Source organism: Agelaius phoeniceus, chromosome 3 (assembly GCF_051311805.1).
Source record: "Agelaius phoeniceus isolate bAgePho1 chromosome 3, bAgePho1.hap1, whole genome shotgun sequence".
NCBI classification, from domain to species: Eukaryota; Metazoa; Chordata; class Aves; order Passeriformes; family Icteridae; genus Agelaius; species Agelaius phoeniceus.
Window position 1 is genome coordinate 55,577,310 of NC_135267.1, and position 18,953 is coordinate 55,596,262.

The 18,953-nt window shown below is 36.9% G+C and overlaps 1 protein-coding gene across 1 annotated transcript; it reads right to left on the reverse strand.

Annotated features, from left to right (window-relative positions):
• Window positions 1-751: 751 nt before the first annotated feature.
• Window positions 752-7,297, reverse strand: TMEM244 (transmembrane protein 244). The gene is made up of 6 exons (XM_054630765.2): window positions 7,265-7,297; window positions 5,055-5,140; window positions 4,464-4,537; window positions 3,282-3,407; window positions 1,757-1,801; window positions 752-846 (listed from the first exon to the last, which is right to left on the reverse strand). Exons 1-6 carry the CDS (start codon window positions 7,295-7,297, stop codon window positions 752-754), a joined length of 459 nt encoding a protein of 152 aa, XP_054486740.1.
• Between the last annotated feature and the right edge of the window lie 11,656 nt (window positions 7,298-18,953).

The window sequence follows — 18,953 nt, forward strand, 5'->3', positions numbered from 1 at the left end:
TTTGGCCACTGGAAGCTGGGGAAGAAAGAAGGATATGTAGGAAAGTGTGCCAGTTGCATTTGCCTTTCCCGCTTTCAGCACAGCCAGACCGTAAATGGGTCATTAGTGGAAGTGAGAATAGCCTGAAGCTTTTGTGGAAAACATTTGCCTGTAGCACCCCTGGAAGCAAAAACGGTGAACCCAACATTAGGGATTGTACCTCTGCCTCCCGTTGGCTTGGGCAGCTTCTAAGTGAGAGCTTTGAGATGGAATGAGGTGCAGGGATATGTGCTGTCCAACCGTTCTTCTTGCCAGGAGTTTATCAGTAAAGGCTGCTTTAAACCTACCCTGATTTATGCCAGATAAGGTGACTTTAAAGTTTTTCAGTGCTTGTGAGAGGTCAGACAGCAGCCTAAGTTAGAGTCAGCATTTCATAAAATAGAGCAGATAACAGACACCCTGAAAGCATTACATTCAAATAAATGTTTTCCTTCCACTTGTAGGATTTTGCAGGAATGTTGCACCATTCCTCTAATCTTCCTTATGGCTTCTTGGTTTTTAAAAAAGAGACAGTGTTTCTAATTACTTGATTAATAAAAAATGTACATACAAAGCTGAAAGTGATGAAATTGTCAAAAACATAAGATACAAGAGCTCTGGTAAGCTAAATATTAACCTTACAATTAGACAGTTGCTGACTTCATTTCAATTACATTGATTAATGAAACAATAGAATTCACATAGATATAAAGGCAAGTTCTAATACTCCTTTTCAAAAGTCATCTAGAATTGGGTAAATGAAGTTGTCTTTGAACAAGTAATATGCCAAAATCTGTCCTCCACAAATCATTGAAATTACTCCAGATCCTGAAAGAAAAGATAGAGTTGTTTTGTATTAATTTTTGTAGTGGAATACAAACTTTATGATAAAACTTTAAACTGACATTCATTTTGTCTTCAATTAAAAAAAAAACAGCCCTCCAACTTAAACATTTTACCCAAGGCTTTAACTACTTACAAAGATATCAGCCTCCACAACTGCTATTGCAAAATCTGTTGTAGGACAGGGAATTTATTTATCTCTCCCCATCACTTAGGAATTTATTGCAACAGTTGATCCTTGTTATCCATAATATAAGAAAGGAACAGAAGCCAGTCCTTTTTCTTAACGACTGTTTTTCAAGATAATCTACTTTTCATGTAAAAATCTATGCTTCTAATTTTACAGAAAATTAAGCATTCAGAAATGTAGTTTTGCCATTCACTTTGAGGAAATGTGATGACTGAATTCATCTCATCTTTCATAAGTACTTGTACATAATGTTTCTAAATCTTTCCTCTGAAGGTACCTGTGTTTCTTCACTGATTTTAAAGGGTATCAAGAAAGGCTACAACTTTGGACAACTGTCTTTCTAACACCTGAATTGAGATACATTTCAACTTATTACAGGTTAAATAAGTCGTGATTAAGTCCTGACTAATTGAGATTAATCAGGACTTAATCATGACTTATTTCAAATCATGTGTCTGCTGTTTGTTTGCAAGACTAGTGTTAAATGGGCATATTCTGGCCTTAAAAGTGAGAATTTTTCTAAGATGTGGCAAATCCTAGTAGAGCATTGTTTACCTGGGTCATTAAAATAATTATTACCAAAATGCCTGCACTTCTTCTTTAAATGTTGACAATTCTGAAATTAGTGAGGCAACAATTCATATTATAAACACTCATTTTCTACGCAGATTTTAGCACCATAAACTTTAAAGAATGAAATTATACCTAATGCCAGCCACCAGTGTAACATCAGGGGAAATTCAGACATAACTGCAAGAAGAAGAAAAGTACAAATGTAAATTTTGAAACAGTAAGAATGGGGACAAGTAAGCAGTGCACTGTGGTATCAAAGGTCTGCTTAGTTATGTTTCATAGATTATATTTTTTACAGATATTGAAATGACAAATGCTTTAGGTCCTGACCAGCACCTGCCCTGGTCACACCCAAGCTGATCCATATCCCCACTGTGGGATAACTGCAGGGCCACTCTCTGACCCCATATTTCCCCCCAAGGAAAGCTGACAGGGGCAGTAAAGGGGGTTGGGAAGCACACTGCATATGCTGACAGCTCAGGGTCAGCCAGCACAGGCTTGGTTGGCCATCTGAAGGAAGCAATGATCAATCTGGGGCTGTTGGCACATCAAGACACATAATCTGATATAATGACAGAAGCTAACTCCCAGTAAAAATTATGTACAAACCGGGGGGGGCGGGGGTGGGCAGTTTGGTAGCTTTTATAAGTTCCTGGATTTAAATGCTAAAATTATTAATGAGGAATAACAGTAGTTTAAAACCCAGAAAACCAAATTTAGTAGATGAGAAATTATGATTAATTTTTTAAGATAAAGTCTCTGTTGGTCTCTGGCTTAATTTGTTAGGGAACTGGGGAATCTCCCACCTGTATAATGTGCTAAAAGACAAATGGGCAAAGCAATGGAAAATGAAAGATTAATCTCTATGCAGTCAGGAGGGTGTCCTAATTTGTCAAAAATATTTCCCTTTTTCTGCATTCAAGAATAAATATATTAACCTCATTGTTTTAAGAGAAAAGAATCTTGTCTGACCCTACATAGGATCTGGCAAGGATGGAGTTAAAATATATTTCCTAATTAGCCATAGAAGCATTCTGCTAAACAGCATGAGAAGAGGGAGCAGATTACTAAGTGTTGGCAAAAAGACATGATGGGTCTCATTTACAGCAGCTAATTCTTTTCTTTTTCTTTCCTTTAAAGGGTAGAGTTTCATGGGGGAAATGCATTTCTGTGGTAAAATGCTTCATTTTCCTCATTGAGATTTAGTTCAAATGATCTGACTTAAAACCTTTGCACTGACTTTGCTGAAGAAAAACTCAGTTTTTACTCTGAAGTTGAGCTAAAGTGTTAATGAGTAGTTCTTAAAATATCCAGACATGAACAACTATTAATGTCTTGTTTTGAAAAAAACCCACATCTCCCAGATGCAGAAATTATATCTAGCCTGGATCTGTTTGATATGAATTGTTAGAATATGAACTAAACCTCTGACTTTTTCATAAGATTATAATGGTTTAAAATTCTGCGGCAGATCCAGAATCAAGTTTAAAATGGGAGAATTTAGAGGCATGAGTCAAATGGATGGAAAATACAGATACATATGTATTTAGCTTTAGGGGAAATTAAGTTAGTCCAATAATACATTGTACGAATCCTAGTGGATTTGTCCTTCAACTTGTGATATTATGTGATACTATTTAGCAGTAAACCTACTTACCGACTGAAGTTATGATGATATGAATAATAGTAACTGTTACAGCATAGTCCCAAACCCATTCTTCCACAACCAGAGCAAACAGCAGACCACAAAGGAAGAAAGTTATTTCCAGGGATATCACCAGAACTGTAAAGGAAGATAGGATATTTTCACCGAACACGGTTTTTGAAAGACTTCTCATATTCCAAACAATAGCAATAAGAAGATAAAATACCTGAGATAGTTATGCATTTTCATGGATGGACTGAAAGAAGGATGCAATACTAATTGGTGGTATGAAATAGCTGCTGTCTTTCACATATAAACATGTTGCATCAAACTGATAAAATTTGGGGAAAAAATCATGTTGAGATACAGTAATTACATTTGGCCCTGAAAAGTAATTCTAATGGAATACGCTTTAATTTTTTTTCTACTGGCATTACATAAATGTTCTTTCTTCGTCTGAAATCAGTATTAACACTGTCTAAATATCCGTGCATTTTTATTACTCTTTTAAGCTTAGTACCAATTTACTTTTGAGCTTTTTGTATTTTACTGACAGATTATGAAGTTTGCCTTTGTAAAATAGATTAAAAATCTGGTAAAATTTTATGTATGCATGTAATTTCTTAGGAATTGCTGTTTAGGAAAAAGAATATATTTTGAGAGCTTCAGAAAAATTGCAGAAATTTGTATTGGGATATATAAAGATATTTTTAGGGATTGAGCTACAATCAAATTCTGATATTTTAATGCCCACTGTATTCAAGCATTACCAAAGCAAAATTGCCATTAGTTGAATGTGACCCATTTCTCTGATCTGAATCCAGTGATTCATAAGAAATTTGCTGCAGTAAGAAAATTAAATTAAACGACTTTGTAAAGGAACTTGATGGAGAATGGTAATTGTTCTGCAATGAAAATGAAGCATCCTGGCAAAGCAGGACATTTTCTTCTGATGATGCAAGATCAGAAGACGAACTCAACAAAAGGCCTAAAAATCACTTGAATTTTAAATAGCAGTACAGAAATGAGAAGCACTGGCAAGATGCATAAACATTTAATTGCAGTGTAGTTAAAATACAGAAATCATTACTAAAACAGCTTTAAAATACTATCTATTGGAAGACAAGTTTACATCCATATGCAATATAGTTTCTTGAGTGAGGGGAAAAAAAAAGATAAAGAAACTTCAGTTACCTAAATAATATGGGTTAATCCATGAGGGATTTGTTTTAAAATCAAAAGGTGCCAAACCATCCAACATTTTAATCCTGTGAAAACAAAATTAATAAATTTAAACAGAGAGTTCTAGTATTTAATATTTAGAGTTTAGATTCCGTGACATATTATGAGTGTTTTTAAATAGTATTTTAAATGGAATACTCTTGCATTGCAAGCTAAGTCCCATTCTGAGTTTTAGGTTTGCCCTTGCTCACTTCTATTTATGATATTTGGTGTTATGCATGATAATCAATAACTTCCTGGGGGAATATAATTTCTCTTTTTCTTTGACGATAAAATCTTTATTTCCCTGTCATTTTTTCATGTCATCATTTCTCTTATGTTCATTAATTTACATGGTCTAACTGCAAGGATGAATATTAGAATCAACATTTTATATTAGTTATGAGTCTCCACTTGCCAGTTTGAAAGAAGGTTCAGGTACAACAATTTAACTGAATTTGAAAAATTATGTTCCTCAGTCTGGGTGCTTCCTTTAAACAGGCATATCTCCATCCATGAGTTCCAGTATGCCAGCATGTCAGACTGAAGACAGGAAAATCTTACCTGAATACTGCAAAGCACACAGAGAGGACCACGTAGTACACAGTGTAGAAAACTATTATGCATATCAACAGGTTCACCAGAACAACCTGCAAAAGGGCATAAAGCAGTAAAACCTAAAGCCAGGTTAACATCAGGCATCCTCAGAAAATAATTCTAGATTTCTATCAAATATAATGTGAAAAAGGTATGTAAAATAAAATATTTAGGCAGAATTTTTGCGGTTGCTGATTACATAAATGTGCTAAAAGCTCTTCGGTTCTTTTCAGCTCCTAATGTGTGGCTGTAATGCATGGCTTTTTTCCTATCATATATTCTTATATACCTACTATATATACAATTTACAAGTGTTCCTAAAAGGAAGAGGACATTTCTTGATGGCTTTTAAGAAATTAAGAAGGTACAGAGAAGAGACTCAAAAGGGAGCTGTAGCTAGAAATGTTTGGGGTTTTTCTCCATTAGGGCTAGAGCCCTAAAGAGGTCAATCTGTTTAGCTCCAAGGGATGATTTGATTATGATGGATAAGTACCTTCACAGAAAATGCCAGGTACTTAAGGGGCCCTTATCAGAAAAGACACAAGAAGTAAACAGCTACAAGTTCTAGCTAGACAAATTCAAAAGATGCAGGAAGGACATCTTGACTTGTAAAGTGAACAAACTCCCTCTGGAAATAAGAGATCTTACTAAGCAGTAGCAGATGCTTCTGAGGATGAAACTGCAACACTAACATTCATTTCTGGCCCTAGTTCTTTGAGGGGTTGTGTGGTAGGTAATGTATTTACAGAAGCATCCAACATTGACAGAAGTGGGAACACTATGAATATATCAAACCACCTATTTTTATATTGCTAAATGTTGTAAAGTGTTCAGTATTGAATACTGCATCTATCTCCCAGAAGAAGAGGGACCAAAGAGCTTTAGTTTCTAATGCAACAGGAGATAAATCCATCATGCCTGTAGAGACTGCTTTTTCAATAACAAAAAGTCCAGGACAGTCTTCATCTTTTTTTTTTTTTCCCTACATCAAAACAAAGCCAAGCAAAAACTGAGAACTATTAATCTCTTCAGCCAAATTGGTTTGTGGGCTAAATACAGCTCCTCTGCACTGTCTGTATTCTTATTCTAAATGAAAATTGGCCAGATAACCCATTTGATCCCTTCCTTTCCACAGTGCACACCATGACTATGGTAATGGAAATCAACTACAGTGTCACATATAAGTTGGGCAGCCATGCTGCCTCCCCCTCCCCTGAGCAAAACTTCAAGCATTGGAAGTTTAATGTCTGGCACATTTTTGGTGGGAATCTTTTTCGTTTCATTGCCCTGGGTAGCTGCACTTTTCCTGTGATTCTATTTTATCCATCATCCCTCCTCTTGCCACTGCCTCTGTGAAGCCTTATCTGCCCTAGATGGAGATTGGTACAGTAGTAAAAGTGGGGAGAGGGGACTGAAGGGAACATCCCAGAGCTGAAGGAGGGCTGTGAGACGATGACCTATTGACCTGTAATTACAGTAGGTGAATTCCCAGCCTTGAAGTCAGCCACCAACTTTGTTTGGCCTCAAAGGCACAGTATTTTTCTCTTTGTACCCAGAATATTCCTAGTCCCTGTCTTAGGGATGTAGTGAGGCATTAGCCATAGTATGCTTTGCTTACTTGAGTAAGCCAAGGAAATGCACACAACATGAAAATAAAAACACTGAAAATTTTCCAGTTTTATCACATTCTACCTATTTTTTTTTATTTGACCTTGCCACAGAAATTTAAACATAGAATTTTTTTTAATCTGAGAATACTTTTTATTTTCAATCTATTTTTCCCTTTCTAGATCTTCTGGTATTTCAAAGCAAAACACTCACAAGTTAAAATCTACAGGATTATTCATTATATGTCAAAACAACTTAAAAGAAGAATCTTAGGAAAACACTGCTGACATCAAATGTAAAATTTTATGACACTTCAAGAATTTTATCTCATAAGTGGAACAACATCACATATTTTGAAATTCTTTTTATAAGATGTACTTTGTGGTACTTGCTGCCAGAACTATAGGATAAAGTATCTTTTTAATTTTGGGGTTTTTTTAGGAAGAGAACATTGAAGAACAGTCTGTAAGAATGAAAGCAACAGCTCATTCCAGCCCCGCAGCAGTTGTCTAAATCTCTAATACTATCTGGTGACATATACAACACTAAATAAACTCAATTCCCTTTACCTTGGTTTCAGCAGTTTTGACCTTGAGAGCCATGGACACATGATGAGTGAAAGGAAGTGCTCTTGCTATATTCCATATGCCAACTTTAGCAGGAAGAAGCAGCTGGTTTTCACCCCAAAAAACATTCTAACGGGTAAGTATAGGACAGGGTGGGGTGAGGTGAGTTGATTGGATTAAACTGAATTGAGACAGAAGACATCTGTGAGCTAAATGTAAGCTGCTAAAGAGCAAAGAGAAAATCCTGCTTGCTCATGCAATGTGAGTACTTTTGGAGCTACAGTCAGCCAAAGCACATCTAAAACATAACTTGGCTATTTAGACACAATATTATTATTCTTTTCCACCTTTTAATTGCTTTTTTTTCAGCATTCATATGATCACAGTTCCTTGGGGTTATTATAACTTCCTACTTTTAATTATCTTTTACATTTTCTAGCATTAATTCTATTGACTATAGATGTGGACTGGTATATTCTTCACAATGTTCTTTGCTAACATTTTTCTTCTGACTATCACTTTAATACATCAAGTATAATTCACATTAAATTAGGTATAATTAAGTTAAGAAATTCCAGACTTGTCTTATGACTCTTTTTTTTCCTGAACCATATTTTGTTCCTTCAGTAGAATGAAATTTAGTGTGCTTTAGAGCACATCCAACTTCTGGTGAGCAACTCCTTAATGGATTCAAATTTGACTTTTTACAGGCACATTATGATTCAGTATGCTGTATTATTTGGAAAAAGAAGATGCTTCTGAAACTAAACCAAGAATGAACTTCTTCTTTTTCTGCTGACACTAACATAATATGTGCAAATTTCATTAGGGTTTTTTATGCCTTTTTAGTCATACAAAATAAATGTTATCTGCTCTAAAATGCAGTCTGCATTCGGCAAACAAGAGCTTTCACTCATAGATTTGATAGCTCCAGATTGTGAATACTGCCAGGGAAATTGCTGGTAGTATTGTGTGAAATTCCTTTCTGTGCAAAAATGCTAGCATGAAAATCTGTACATCAGTAAAGTCCTATTTTGGGGGCTGAAGTGATAACAAAGGAACATACTGAAACAAAATAAAAAACCCTAAGCTAAGTTGCTTGAACAGTTGCAGTAGTCAGAGGTAGCAAATAAATGAAGAAATATTCGCTTTAATAATTAAAAAATATTTGGAAAGGAACAAAATTATTCATTCAAAGAGCACACTATCTACCCCAAAGAATCAGCTGAAAACAGCCATGATATCAAATTAATCTGCAGAAACTTTTTCAGTAGCTATAATTAGCAAGATAATTGAAAAAGTAGTGGATTGCATTAATCTCAGCTAACTATTAAACATAACAAGAGTTTACATTCACTGACCTCTTCACAAAGGATGGATTTAACCAAAGATTGATGATAGAAACAAAATCAACAAGTTTGACTGAAATGTAATTGAAGCTGTAGGCATGGATTTGTTGGGCAGACTAAGAGGTTCTTCCCATTCCTCTTGCACAGTTGAAAACTTCAAATACTCTGAGAGAACAGATAACATTTCTGTTGCACCCTTGCTTCAAGATCATAAACAGTTAAATTGTGGTAGCCCAGGGAACAGGAGTAAATCAAGCTTGGAAGTGGCAGAAAGTGTGTGTGACCCAAAATACTGACTAAGTCACTGAATAGTGAATGTTAACTATAAAGATGATGCTGTTAGCTACATGCTGAGATAATGGAATAATGACTTTTTGTATTTTTTATTTTCTTAAAATTTACTGGATTAGCTGCAGGAAAAAATGGCAAATCTTATTCAGCAGAGAGAGACAAAAGAGAAGTTTTAATGGAAGTTAAAATAAATTTTCTAATCTGGTTTCAACAAGCCCTACTTTTTTAACACATACTTTTTTTTTTAGTCATTACACTATAGAATTTTATTAGGACTGTGAGGAAAAATAGTACTCCATTACTTTTGAGCCCCTGGAGTTGGTGCTAGTTTGCTTTGTGAAAAACCACAGGAAACAGTTCTTTGGATAGGATATCAATACCTGACCCTCACATGCTTGACAATTGTTAGTAAAAACTATTTTTTGACATTGGCTCTACACTTGTACTCTCTTTGTAGTGATAAGTAATGGACAATATCCAAGATACATCCAAAAAACCATAACAGTAGAAAATCACAGAATGGAGAACACCTTCTGAAAGTAAAATTAAAGATACTTCTATAAGGCAGTAATTCTTCTTAAGAATAAGATAATGGGACCTAATAGTACCAAGGCAGTACCTAGTTCCCATCTGCTTTCTGTACCAAAACAAAAAGTCAAATGTAATCATGAACTGTGAGGAAAATTTTGTAAAGCTTACAGCTAAGTTTGCTGCCTAAGCTCATTATTTAGGGTTGGTTTTCTGAGTTTTGGCTTTTTAAAGGATGTTACCATTTACACCCACAATTTGTGATACTGTCAAATAGTATTGCAAAAAAAAAAAATTAACAACAATTTGAAGAGTGGTATCATACAGCAATATTACAGGAACATCTCATGGAAAAGAACAGGTAATTCGTGTTACTGTTAAGATGATTGTTTGCACTTCAGCTCTGGGCCTTAAAAGTAATGCTAGACCAGGAATCACATTTCTTAGGTAATTCCAAAACTTGAAAAAAGTTTTAAAATCAGAGAAATTAATAAATTCCAAGTTTTAGATTAGTTTAGTTTAGATTTATTATCCTGAAATCTTTAAAAAAATAGAGAGCTCAACTAAATGGTTGCAGACTGGATTGTGTGGTGAGAAATTTTTAGTTTACTGGAGGATGGCATCAAAACATGTGTACTCTGTCTCCATCTGCTGATAGGGAAGAACTACACTTACATTGTGTGTGAGGATAGAAGAGCTTGGAAGAACAAATGGTGGCCAATACTTTTGTGTCTGGAAGTGACTGGCAGAATCTGTCAATGCAGTGAAGGGAACTAAGATTTCTTCACTTGGAACGTGTCATGGCTAAATACAGCTTAGCTGTGTCCTGTGAAGGACAGCCCCTAGAGACTGGCACTGGCCACATACGCATGGTCCAGCCACAGTATGACAGCTCAACTCCCACATGGGAGGAGACAGAACCATGTGAGGTGTAAACTCTACCACCATGAGGATTAATGCAATTAGCTTCTTTCCTTCTTCAACCTCTGTTGCACATGGATCCATTTTAAGGGGTGAGGAATCTGAGAATTGGGTGGAAGCAGGAATGTTCTTTGTATGTTCTATTTTTACTTTCAAATTTTGTTGAATTGCTTTTAACAATGCCCCTATTCCTGGTAATATTATCTAAAAGAACTTAGAATATATTTGATTAAATAAGACGTGAATTTTAGGAAAAGTTGTCTCCTTGTATTTCTGTGTTAAAGCTTACAAATTCTAAAATGTTCACAGCACCAAAAGAATTAAACTCAAAAACTGGTATAATTCCTTCTGACTAGCAAACTGAAAATGAATTGGATTCTTTTTAGAAATAATTAACCCCAATGAGCTACTTGTATCTAAGGAGTTGACTTAATTAATTGCAAAAATAGTAAACATCTTTTGTTTTGCTAACTGACACTGTTGGCTTTGTGAACAAGTTCAATATAAAGCTTGAAAGTATTGGCAAAGAAACCAATTTAATAGGCTTTATTTATTCAAACTAGAAATTAATTTTATTGTTTGTGAATGGTGTGGGATTGATAGAACTGAAAATGAAGTCTTCTGTTTATCCAGAGAGAAGCTATAACACAATTGCAGCAATGTAAACTTTCCACTCTGGCCCCACTGTATGTCTAAGAAGAAAGTTTAATTGTCTGTATTAAAAAAAAAAAAATCAAAAAAAAAATCAATATTTGGCCTTTCTGCTAAGAAGCTAAGCCTGTTGAGAAGCCTATATTTTGAAGATATTCTGGCATTTCCACTAGTGTTAGTGGGAATTTTTGATAAGTACAGTGAAGCACTGAAAAATCCCTTTAGGACTAAGCCCACAAAAACTGAGGAGCTGTGAAATTGCTGCTATGGTTGGAGGAAAATGCATCATGTGGGATCAAACACTTGGAGATAGGAAAGGCTGCTGCACCTCCATGCTCCTAAGATCAAAGAGTAGCCAGGCTGTGTGTAAGCACACACACAGAGCATACCTATATGTGCATACACATCACATAAATGCATATATGTACGTGTATACATGGATACCACAGAGCTCACAGACATGCACACAGACAACACCCATGGTCTCATTCTGCTCCTGTTGTGGTCTGAGTAGGTTGGGAGCTCATCAGTGAGAAGATTTATACATATTTATACACACTGAAAGGTAGCTGTGACCTGGCTCCAGAAGCTGGATCAGCACACTGTCTGCCCAGTAGCTGGCATCTTGATCCCAGTTTGTCCAGTTGCTGAGACCAGGACATACTCACCCCTGTGACTGCAGCCCCACTCCAGTTTCGGGCCCAGACTTTCACACTCAAACACACGTTGCCACACTTGTTCCTTCCCAATCACCTAAATCCCTCCTTTTCCAGCCTTTGGTTCCACCCTTAAACACCTCATTACAAATACTGGGCAAACTCATAAAACACTCTTCCCCTGCATCCCACACTGTGTCCCATCCCTTTAACCTGAAAGGTGATTGAGAGAGAAACTCCAAGTGACTCATCTTGATGGGTTTCATACCTGGGCAAAGGGGCTGAAGTTCTCCTGACAAAAACCTGGAAGGTGTTTGCTCCTCACAGCTGTAATTTGTGTTTCCACTTGCCATTGAATGTCAGAAGTCCCCTGTCTTGCAGAGATGGATCAGTGGTTCTCCTTGATGGGCCTGGGATTAGCCCACCATGGTTCTGTTTGAGCTTCCTCTCTGACACTGTGTCTCACTGCTCTCTCTCATGGGTATGCCAACAGGCTTTTACCACATCATCTAGCAGCTGCCAAGCCTGGTTCTCCACCATTAAAAAAAGCCAAAATCTAGCTGACAGGATATTGCAGGTGATTTTGGAATGGTTGAGCAGTTAATGGGACTATCAGCTGTATGGCTGATTCAACTATGAATTGTGTACTTTACAAAAATCTCAGCAAGTAGCCACCCACTCTGTGAATACTGGAAACACACCAGTGCCATGGATGCTCCTGGGCCATGAGGCATGGCATGGGTGGTGTGCCCTCACTCCAGCAGACAGAGCGGCTGCCCACAAACCATGTGGGAAGCATGACCAGGGCCTGGGCCATCCTCCCCAGCTGTGCTAGCCAGCAGGGACAAGAACATTTCCTGTTACTATTCAATTCAATGTGCCATCCCATTTCTATGCCCAGGAATGTTCCCAGTCACTGATTTAATTTACTGTGGTGGATGTAACTGTCATAGATGTACTGTTTTAATTTACTGGGGTAGATGTGACTGTAGAGCCTCTACAACATGACCTGTCTCATTTTCGTTTGTTGTAGGAAGGTGTCCCCAGCATAGCAATATGTGGCACTAATAAATGATCTCTTTTTGGTGTTCTTAGGAGACATACTGGGATTGATTTGGCATGGAAACTGAACTCCTTTTTTCATTTGCAGAAATGTACCTTCTGATTGAAGGGCTGATTCCAGCATGGGTGAGGTAGCAGAAAGAAATTTGCACTGCCAATAGCTATCATAAACCTGTTAATTTACAGCTGGGGAATTGCTGAGGAAAGACTATTGGGACACCTACATGTTCACACGTTTCCCTTTGCTCTCTGAAGATGGAGTTCAAATACACCTGGCTCAGTGCTTTTGCCCTGGGTTCTTAGGATTCTGCAGTAAATTGTTCTGCATGCATTTTGTCCTGTTCGTGAAGTATGCCTCTTCTGTTTATCAGTACCTGGGGAAAGTGATAGTTGTAGAAGGAGCAAGCTTTTGAGAAAGAGAAATGTGTATAGAGGAGTCAGGATAAATGATGTATTTTCCTATTACATTGAAAATGCCACAAATTTGTGATTTTTGTTATTTGCCATCTTTAGTTTGAACTCATCCTTCTAATATGAGAAAATAGAGGAATTCTAAAACTGATCTGATGTGGAATAAACAATGTCTAGGGTGAATTTCCACCTGCAAAATTTTCTCATTTATCATGATTTTTCTGCAGTCATATTTACACTGCATTTGCCTAGAAAATAAAAATGTGTGCTGTTGAGACAACTGCATTACTCACTTGCTTGAGTTTAGCAGGTTTGAAAATGAGAGTAGAGATGGTGCTGGGGCATTGTCTCATTCTAGAGAGAAATTTCCTCCATTTACAAGTAAAAAGGTACTTTTTCCAACCTTTTACTCCAAAAGCAATTTTGAATCTTCAGGTCAAGCACTTTAATACATCAGACAGCTTCTGCTCTCTGATGTTAGGTTACACCTGTTGCATTTCATTATCGTCTGTTCAACCCTAATTACATATAGACAAACTCATTCACTTGACCCTGTTGACCCTGCCATTAGGACTTTAATTAACTCTTGTGACCATGATTCATGGCCCAGAACAGAATGCGAGTCACTTTATCACAGCTAGATTGGCAAATGGGGCTAAAGTCTATTTTCAATGAATTGAGCATTTGTCTGTGATCACTGAAGAGGAGGTTGAATACAGATGCATACAGTAACCCAATGAAACATCCATGTATATTTATATTTTTGACTACTAGTGTAAGCAGACATATCATTAAGCTCTAAAACATGATAAATGTTGTCATCTAAAGAATTTTTACTCAATTTCAGTGCTCCTCTGACATTAAATACAGCTGATATTTGTCAGAAAACAAACAAACAAAATTGTATTTATGACATCTCCAAAATGCACGTCAACAGCTCTTTAGTACAACTCCAGTTTAACAGAATTCATTATTAAATAGTTTTCTGCTTGATAATAGCTAATGACATCCTAATATGAATTTCAGCAGCCTAAAATCTTCCCTGAATCCAACTTTTTACGCTATGTTACTCAAGTTTCCAGCCTTTTGGGGATTCCCCTGCCAATTCAGGATACTCTAAAATTGGAGGACCTGTGTTCATAGCTGACCTTTTGTCACTCTTTGGTTCCTGTCACTCACTGAGGCTAGGTACTGCTAGCTATTGGCATGCCTTCTAGACCGACTGACATCAGCTGGCTCTTAAGTATTAAATCTCCATCATTATGGAATAGGCTCTCAACAGAACTCAGACATGCAGGACTTGTATCTTTTTACCATCTTAAAATCAGGTCTAGGAACATTGTATTCTGACACTGGTTTTAATGTTTTTTTAAAGTTTCTTATTAAATTTATGGAAATTCTTTTGCAGAAAGAAGGGCAGAAGTCTTTGTCACTTTGAGTCTGAAGCAATTATAAAAGGATAATAGCCTTTTTCTATGTCAGGTACATTTCCTATGTCCCAATACATATGGTATTAATAGTCAAGGAATAGTATAGCAACAAAGGTGATTTAAGTACTACAAGCAGATAAATGTCCAGTCACTTTTAAGAACAACTGAATTAACATTAAAAGTAGGGAAAATAAACCCACTCACATAAATGCATGAGTACTAGCAGACCACCCACCACCAAAAAGTACATCTTTTTTGCATTTCCTGAGCAGACTCTGGTAGCTGCTTTGGGTTTGGAGGTATGGCATTTGATCTCTAGCTGTGACTAGTCTTTCTATTAGTAACTCATAACTTTAATACAAACAGTCTGACTTGGCCATGTCATTGCTTTTCCCACAAAAGCAGCTGCAGCTCCAACACTGAGACTACTCAGGTAGGGCCAGTTTGACTGTGAACATTTTCAGGAACAGCATTTTTTTAATCCCAGAGAGATATTGACAGGAGCAGGAGATGGGTGAATTAGAAGGTGTCTAATCATCAGTATGTTGTTCCATCTTCTTTTATGGAAGATGCTACAGGTGATCTATATATCCAGTCACACTGTACAGAAAGTATTAGCACAATTGGAAATGCTTTTGTTGGACAACTTGAGTCAGGATATTTTTCCTGTCTGAATGTACAATTCTGGGTATACATACAGTTACCCTTTGAGGCTTCAAAATAGCTTTTACCTGAAAATGTGTGTTTTCATTCACCTCAGTTGATTTAACACATCCCGCTATTTAAAATAATCACATACCGGTTTAAATTGCTGTCTGTGCTCAAAATAGTTGCCACTAGATGGCAAACTGATTGTGTGCAGCCTTCCACACAAAGGGAACGTCTCTGCTGTGTGCTAGGTGACCAGGTGAACGTATTGCATCAAATTTATCCTGCCCTGATTCCGTTGAAACCAGTGGAATTACACCAGAGAAATAGATGGCTCTTTAACCTTAGGTACTGAAATCGCCTACAGTAAGTAAATATCATATTTGCTTCTGTTTGCTTGTTTAAATTAAGTCTGTTGTACTAAAGCTTTTAACTTCACATCACACAGGAAAAATGCCAGAGTTCAGGCCCATCATTCAGTTTTAGGTACCAGGTATGTTCCATGGGACTCAAGAGATAGTGAGTGGCACATGCCAACAGAGACAAAAGAGACTTGAAAACCAGAATCCCTTTTCATATGTGCCCAGCTGTACAGGACCTGTGTGAATGCTCACATTTTACAGTGCCCAATCCTTCATGTGCCACAAATCTCTGATTTGGAGAGTTTTGCATCCATCGCCTCACACAGAGCCTCAGCTAGGGGCAGAACCTCTTATGATGTTATCCTTTCCTTTTCCCTCATAATGTTGCAGTAGTGGATGGCTTTTCTAAGCAGCTGCTGCACATTTCCATACACAAGTGCTATTTGTGGTCACTTATAAGAACTCATTAACACATTAACATACTCAAGATCTTGTTTATATCCATTTCACACCAGTGAAACTTCACTGTTGCTGTCATAATGCAAGGAAATAAATATTCTGTGATCTTTCATTAGAGACAATTGGCATAGGCCTTGTGTCTGTTAGTGTACTTCTCTATTGTTCATTGGTCTGACATTACCTGTCAGATCCCTTTTAAAAGCAGGAGTCAGACAAATGCTATCTTGCTTGCCTATTTTACTTTCCTAAAATTCAGATGTGTATATATAAATGTATATTTAAGTATTATGTTCTTGCAGTGTCATTAAATGATGTTGATATCCCTCCTTGATAAGTTTTTATTTGAAATCTGTTTTCACAGGTTCTTTTGTGGATTAGGTTATTTGAGATTTAATGGTTCTTAAGAACAAAGGATCAGCAGTGGTACTCTCATTTTCTTAAGGAAATAGGCCGGCAATTCTGACTTGGGATATCTTTTAAATGCTAGTGTAGCTTACTTGTGTCACAATATCAAAAATAAAATTTGCGTTCTAATTTAATTTCTATTGACGTGGCAAATCGACAGTTTTAAAAAATATGCAGAGGGTTTAGGAAAGTCAGGTCCTCAAGCCAAATTCATACTAAAAAAGATTTGCTTTAATCCAGTTCCTGAGAAAAAGTGTAGTAGGTCCCCTGGGCTGACTGAATAGGTGTGCAGTTCCCTCTGGTTTTGCCAGGTCTGTGTCCAGTGAAGTGATGTTTATTGCCACCCTCCAGAGGCCTCAGGGATAAGGTAGGCATCGCCCTCTGTGTGCCTGTTAAACTTCAACTGTGCAGTAAAGCAATCATTGCAATGGGATCTCTTGCACAGGGCCATTAGTTATTAGCCAGAAAGAATCAGCACGGCATTTTTCTGCCTCGTGAGCAATTAGCAATGTGCAAGCAAGCTATCCCAAATTTCTTAATAAATAGCCCTTTAAGTACCAGAGATCAGCCACACTGGGATATGGGACCTCAGGCAGAACCAGTTCATGCTTTGAGGCATTGTGCAGGATCTCCACTTTTCTTGTCCTCCCCAATGTGTCCTCATATATGCAGATTTTACCAGACTTGGAGGTGGAAAAGAGTAACCACCACATTAAATTTGCCAAACACAGAGAGGATTTTTTCTTCCTCTGCTGTGTAAAGTGTGGCTCATCCTCTGAGATCACATCACCTATTGGGCTCTCAGATCTTGCCACAGCCTTGGGCACAAGTGTTACCTTCCATGTCCAGTTTTCTGACTGTGACCAACAAATCTCTTACTCTTTTGGGCACTGCAGCCTTGTTCATCTAACTTAATAGCTTAATTTTGAACAGAAAGCAGTAACAGGTCTGGCTTAAACATAATTGTGTCCTACAGGAGCTAAAGCTACAGGGTCTAATGGCTCATTCTGGCTGTGGGCTGTGAAAACAAAAGATCATACCTGCTGGAACTTGCAACGTCACCTTATTGCGATGCCAAAACCAATGTTTTCAGAGTTTTTAGCCAAAATGTCAGACCATTGACCTGAATATACAGATATGAGTTTTTCCCTTGCAAATGAACTACTCTTGAAAATTTAGCTCCTTCATAGGCTTTTCTTTCATGTAGAAGGTAAGGGGATCCAGTTCTTGCATTAAATCATCCCTTTTATGGTTTGAAGGGGCTCTTTTAAATAAAATTAAATGAATGTTTAAAGATCTATTTAGTGTCTCAGATTTTTTTTTTTTTAATTTCATGAACTTATTTTCAGTACAAGACATTGTCTTACTCAAAGGAAAATTGCTTGGAGTAAACTCCTGCAGTATTTCAGATCTGTAATTCAAATGCAGTGGCACTCTCACAGCCTAGAAGGCTGAAGTCATTTTTCTGTAACAGATTGTTAACTTTTCTGATGAAAAAGGAATTTTTTTTGAGGTTGAAAGCATACATTCTCATACACTTTTAAAATTAAAAAAAATCCTTATTTTTGAGTGATCTTTTTAGAAAGGGAAGGATTGTCTCTTTTATGCTAACATTTGTATTAAGAAACAGAGCAGGGTCTCAGGAGTTTTCTTATTTCTTGCTTAAACTTTCTCTGTGGAATTTAGGAGGCCTTAGATTTCCTATGTATCTGCCATCAGTCTACATTTATGTGGGAGAATAATATTTCCTGTAGTATGAAGTTGTTTGGGTCAGAGAAAGGTGATATGAGACCTGTTAATGCAAGGTGCCACATTGCATATGTTCACAATGGGAAAAAAAAGAAAAAGGAAAAAAAATAGACAGACTTTAGCAAATTACAGGTTCTAAGTTAAGTTTCCACCATTTAGTACTCTGAATTAGTATTATATTTAAATTCTTCTGTGCTATTTGCAGTTCTGATGCACTTAGTGAATTTCTTTTCTGTTTTGCCTTTTTTTTGTGTGTGTGTGTGTGTGCATTTGCTTTTTCTAATTGCAGCATCATGAGCTGTAAACATCACTTCAGGATTAGGGGTGCCCTGAGTTTGATTTCAGCTGATCTGGGCACACTTACCAGTTCCCTCATGCAACTCTTTGCCTTCAGCCCTCTAGCCTGAGAATTTGCACTGCAAACTTGTTGTGCTGTTAGGCACTCATCTGAGTGTGCAATACCTGAGTCACTAAAAGATATAAAAGGCTCTTCTGAGTTTCATCCTCCCATGCTACTACAAAAAATATTCCTTTTCTAACCCACGTTTTTGGCTCTGTATCTTCCTACATTATCTGTCATTTAATGAACTCTGCTTGGGTATGAAAGAATCACAATCTGTGTTTCTTGAGCTTGAAAATAAAATTAATACAATGCTTCAAACTATTGTTCTGTTGAAATTAATTTGTCTACATGATATTCTCCTGTAGCTCCAGACTGTATTCTGGTTTCTGTCCAAAAGTGGAGGTTCTATTTTAGTTACAGAGCTTTA

Excerpts from the sequence above, each read along its gene's own strand:
- TMEM244 (XM_054630765.2), bottom strand. The coding sequence starts at position 7,297 with ATGGCTCTCAAGGTCAAAACTGCTGAAACCAAG. Across the intron at positions 5,141-7,264 it reads TCAAAACTGCTGAAACCAAG|GTTGTTCTGGTGAACCTGTT; the intron begins GTAAAGGGAATT and ends GCCCTTTTGCAG. Across the intron at positions 4,538-5,054 it reads GTGTGCTTTGCAGTATTCAG|GATTAAAATGTTGGATGGTT; the intron begins GTAAGATTTTCC and ends TTGTTTTCACAG.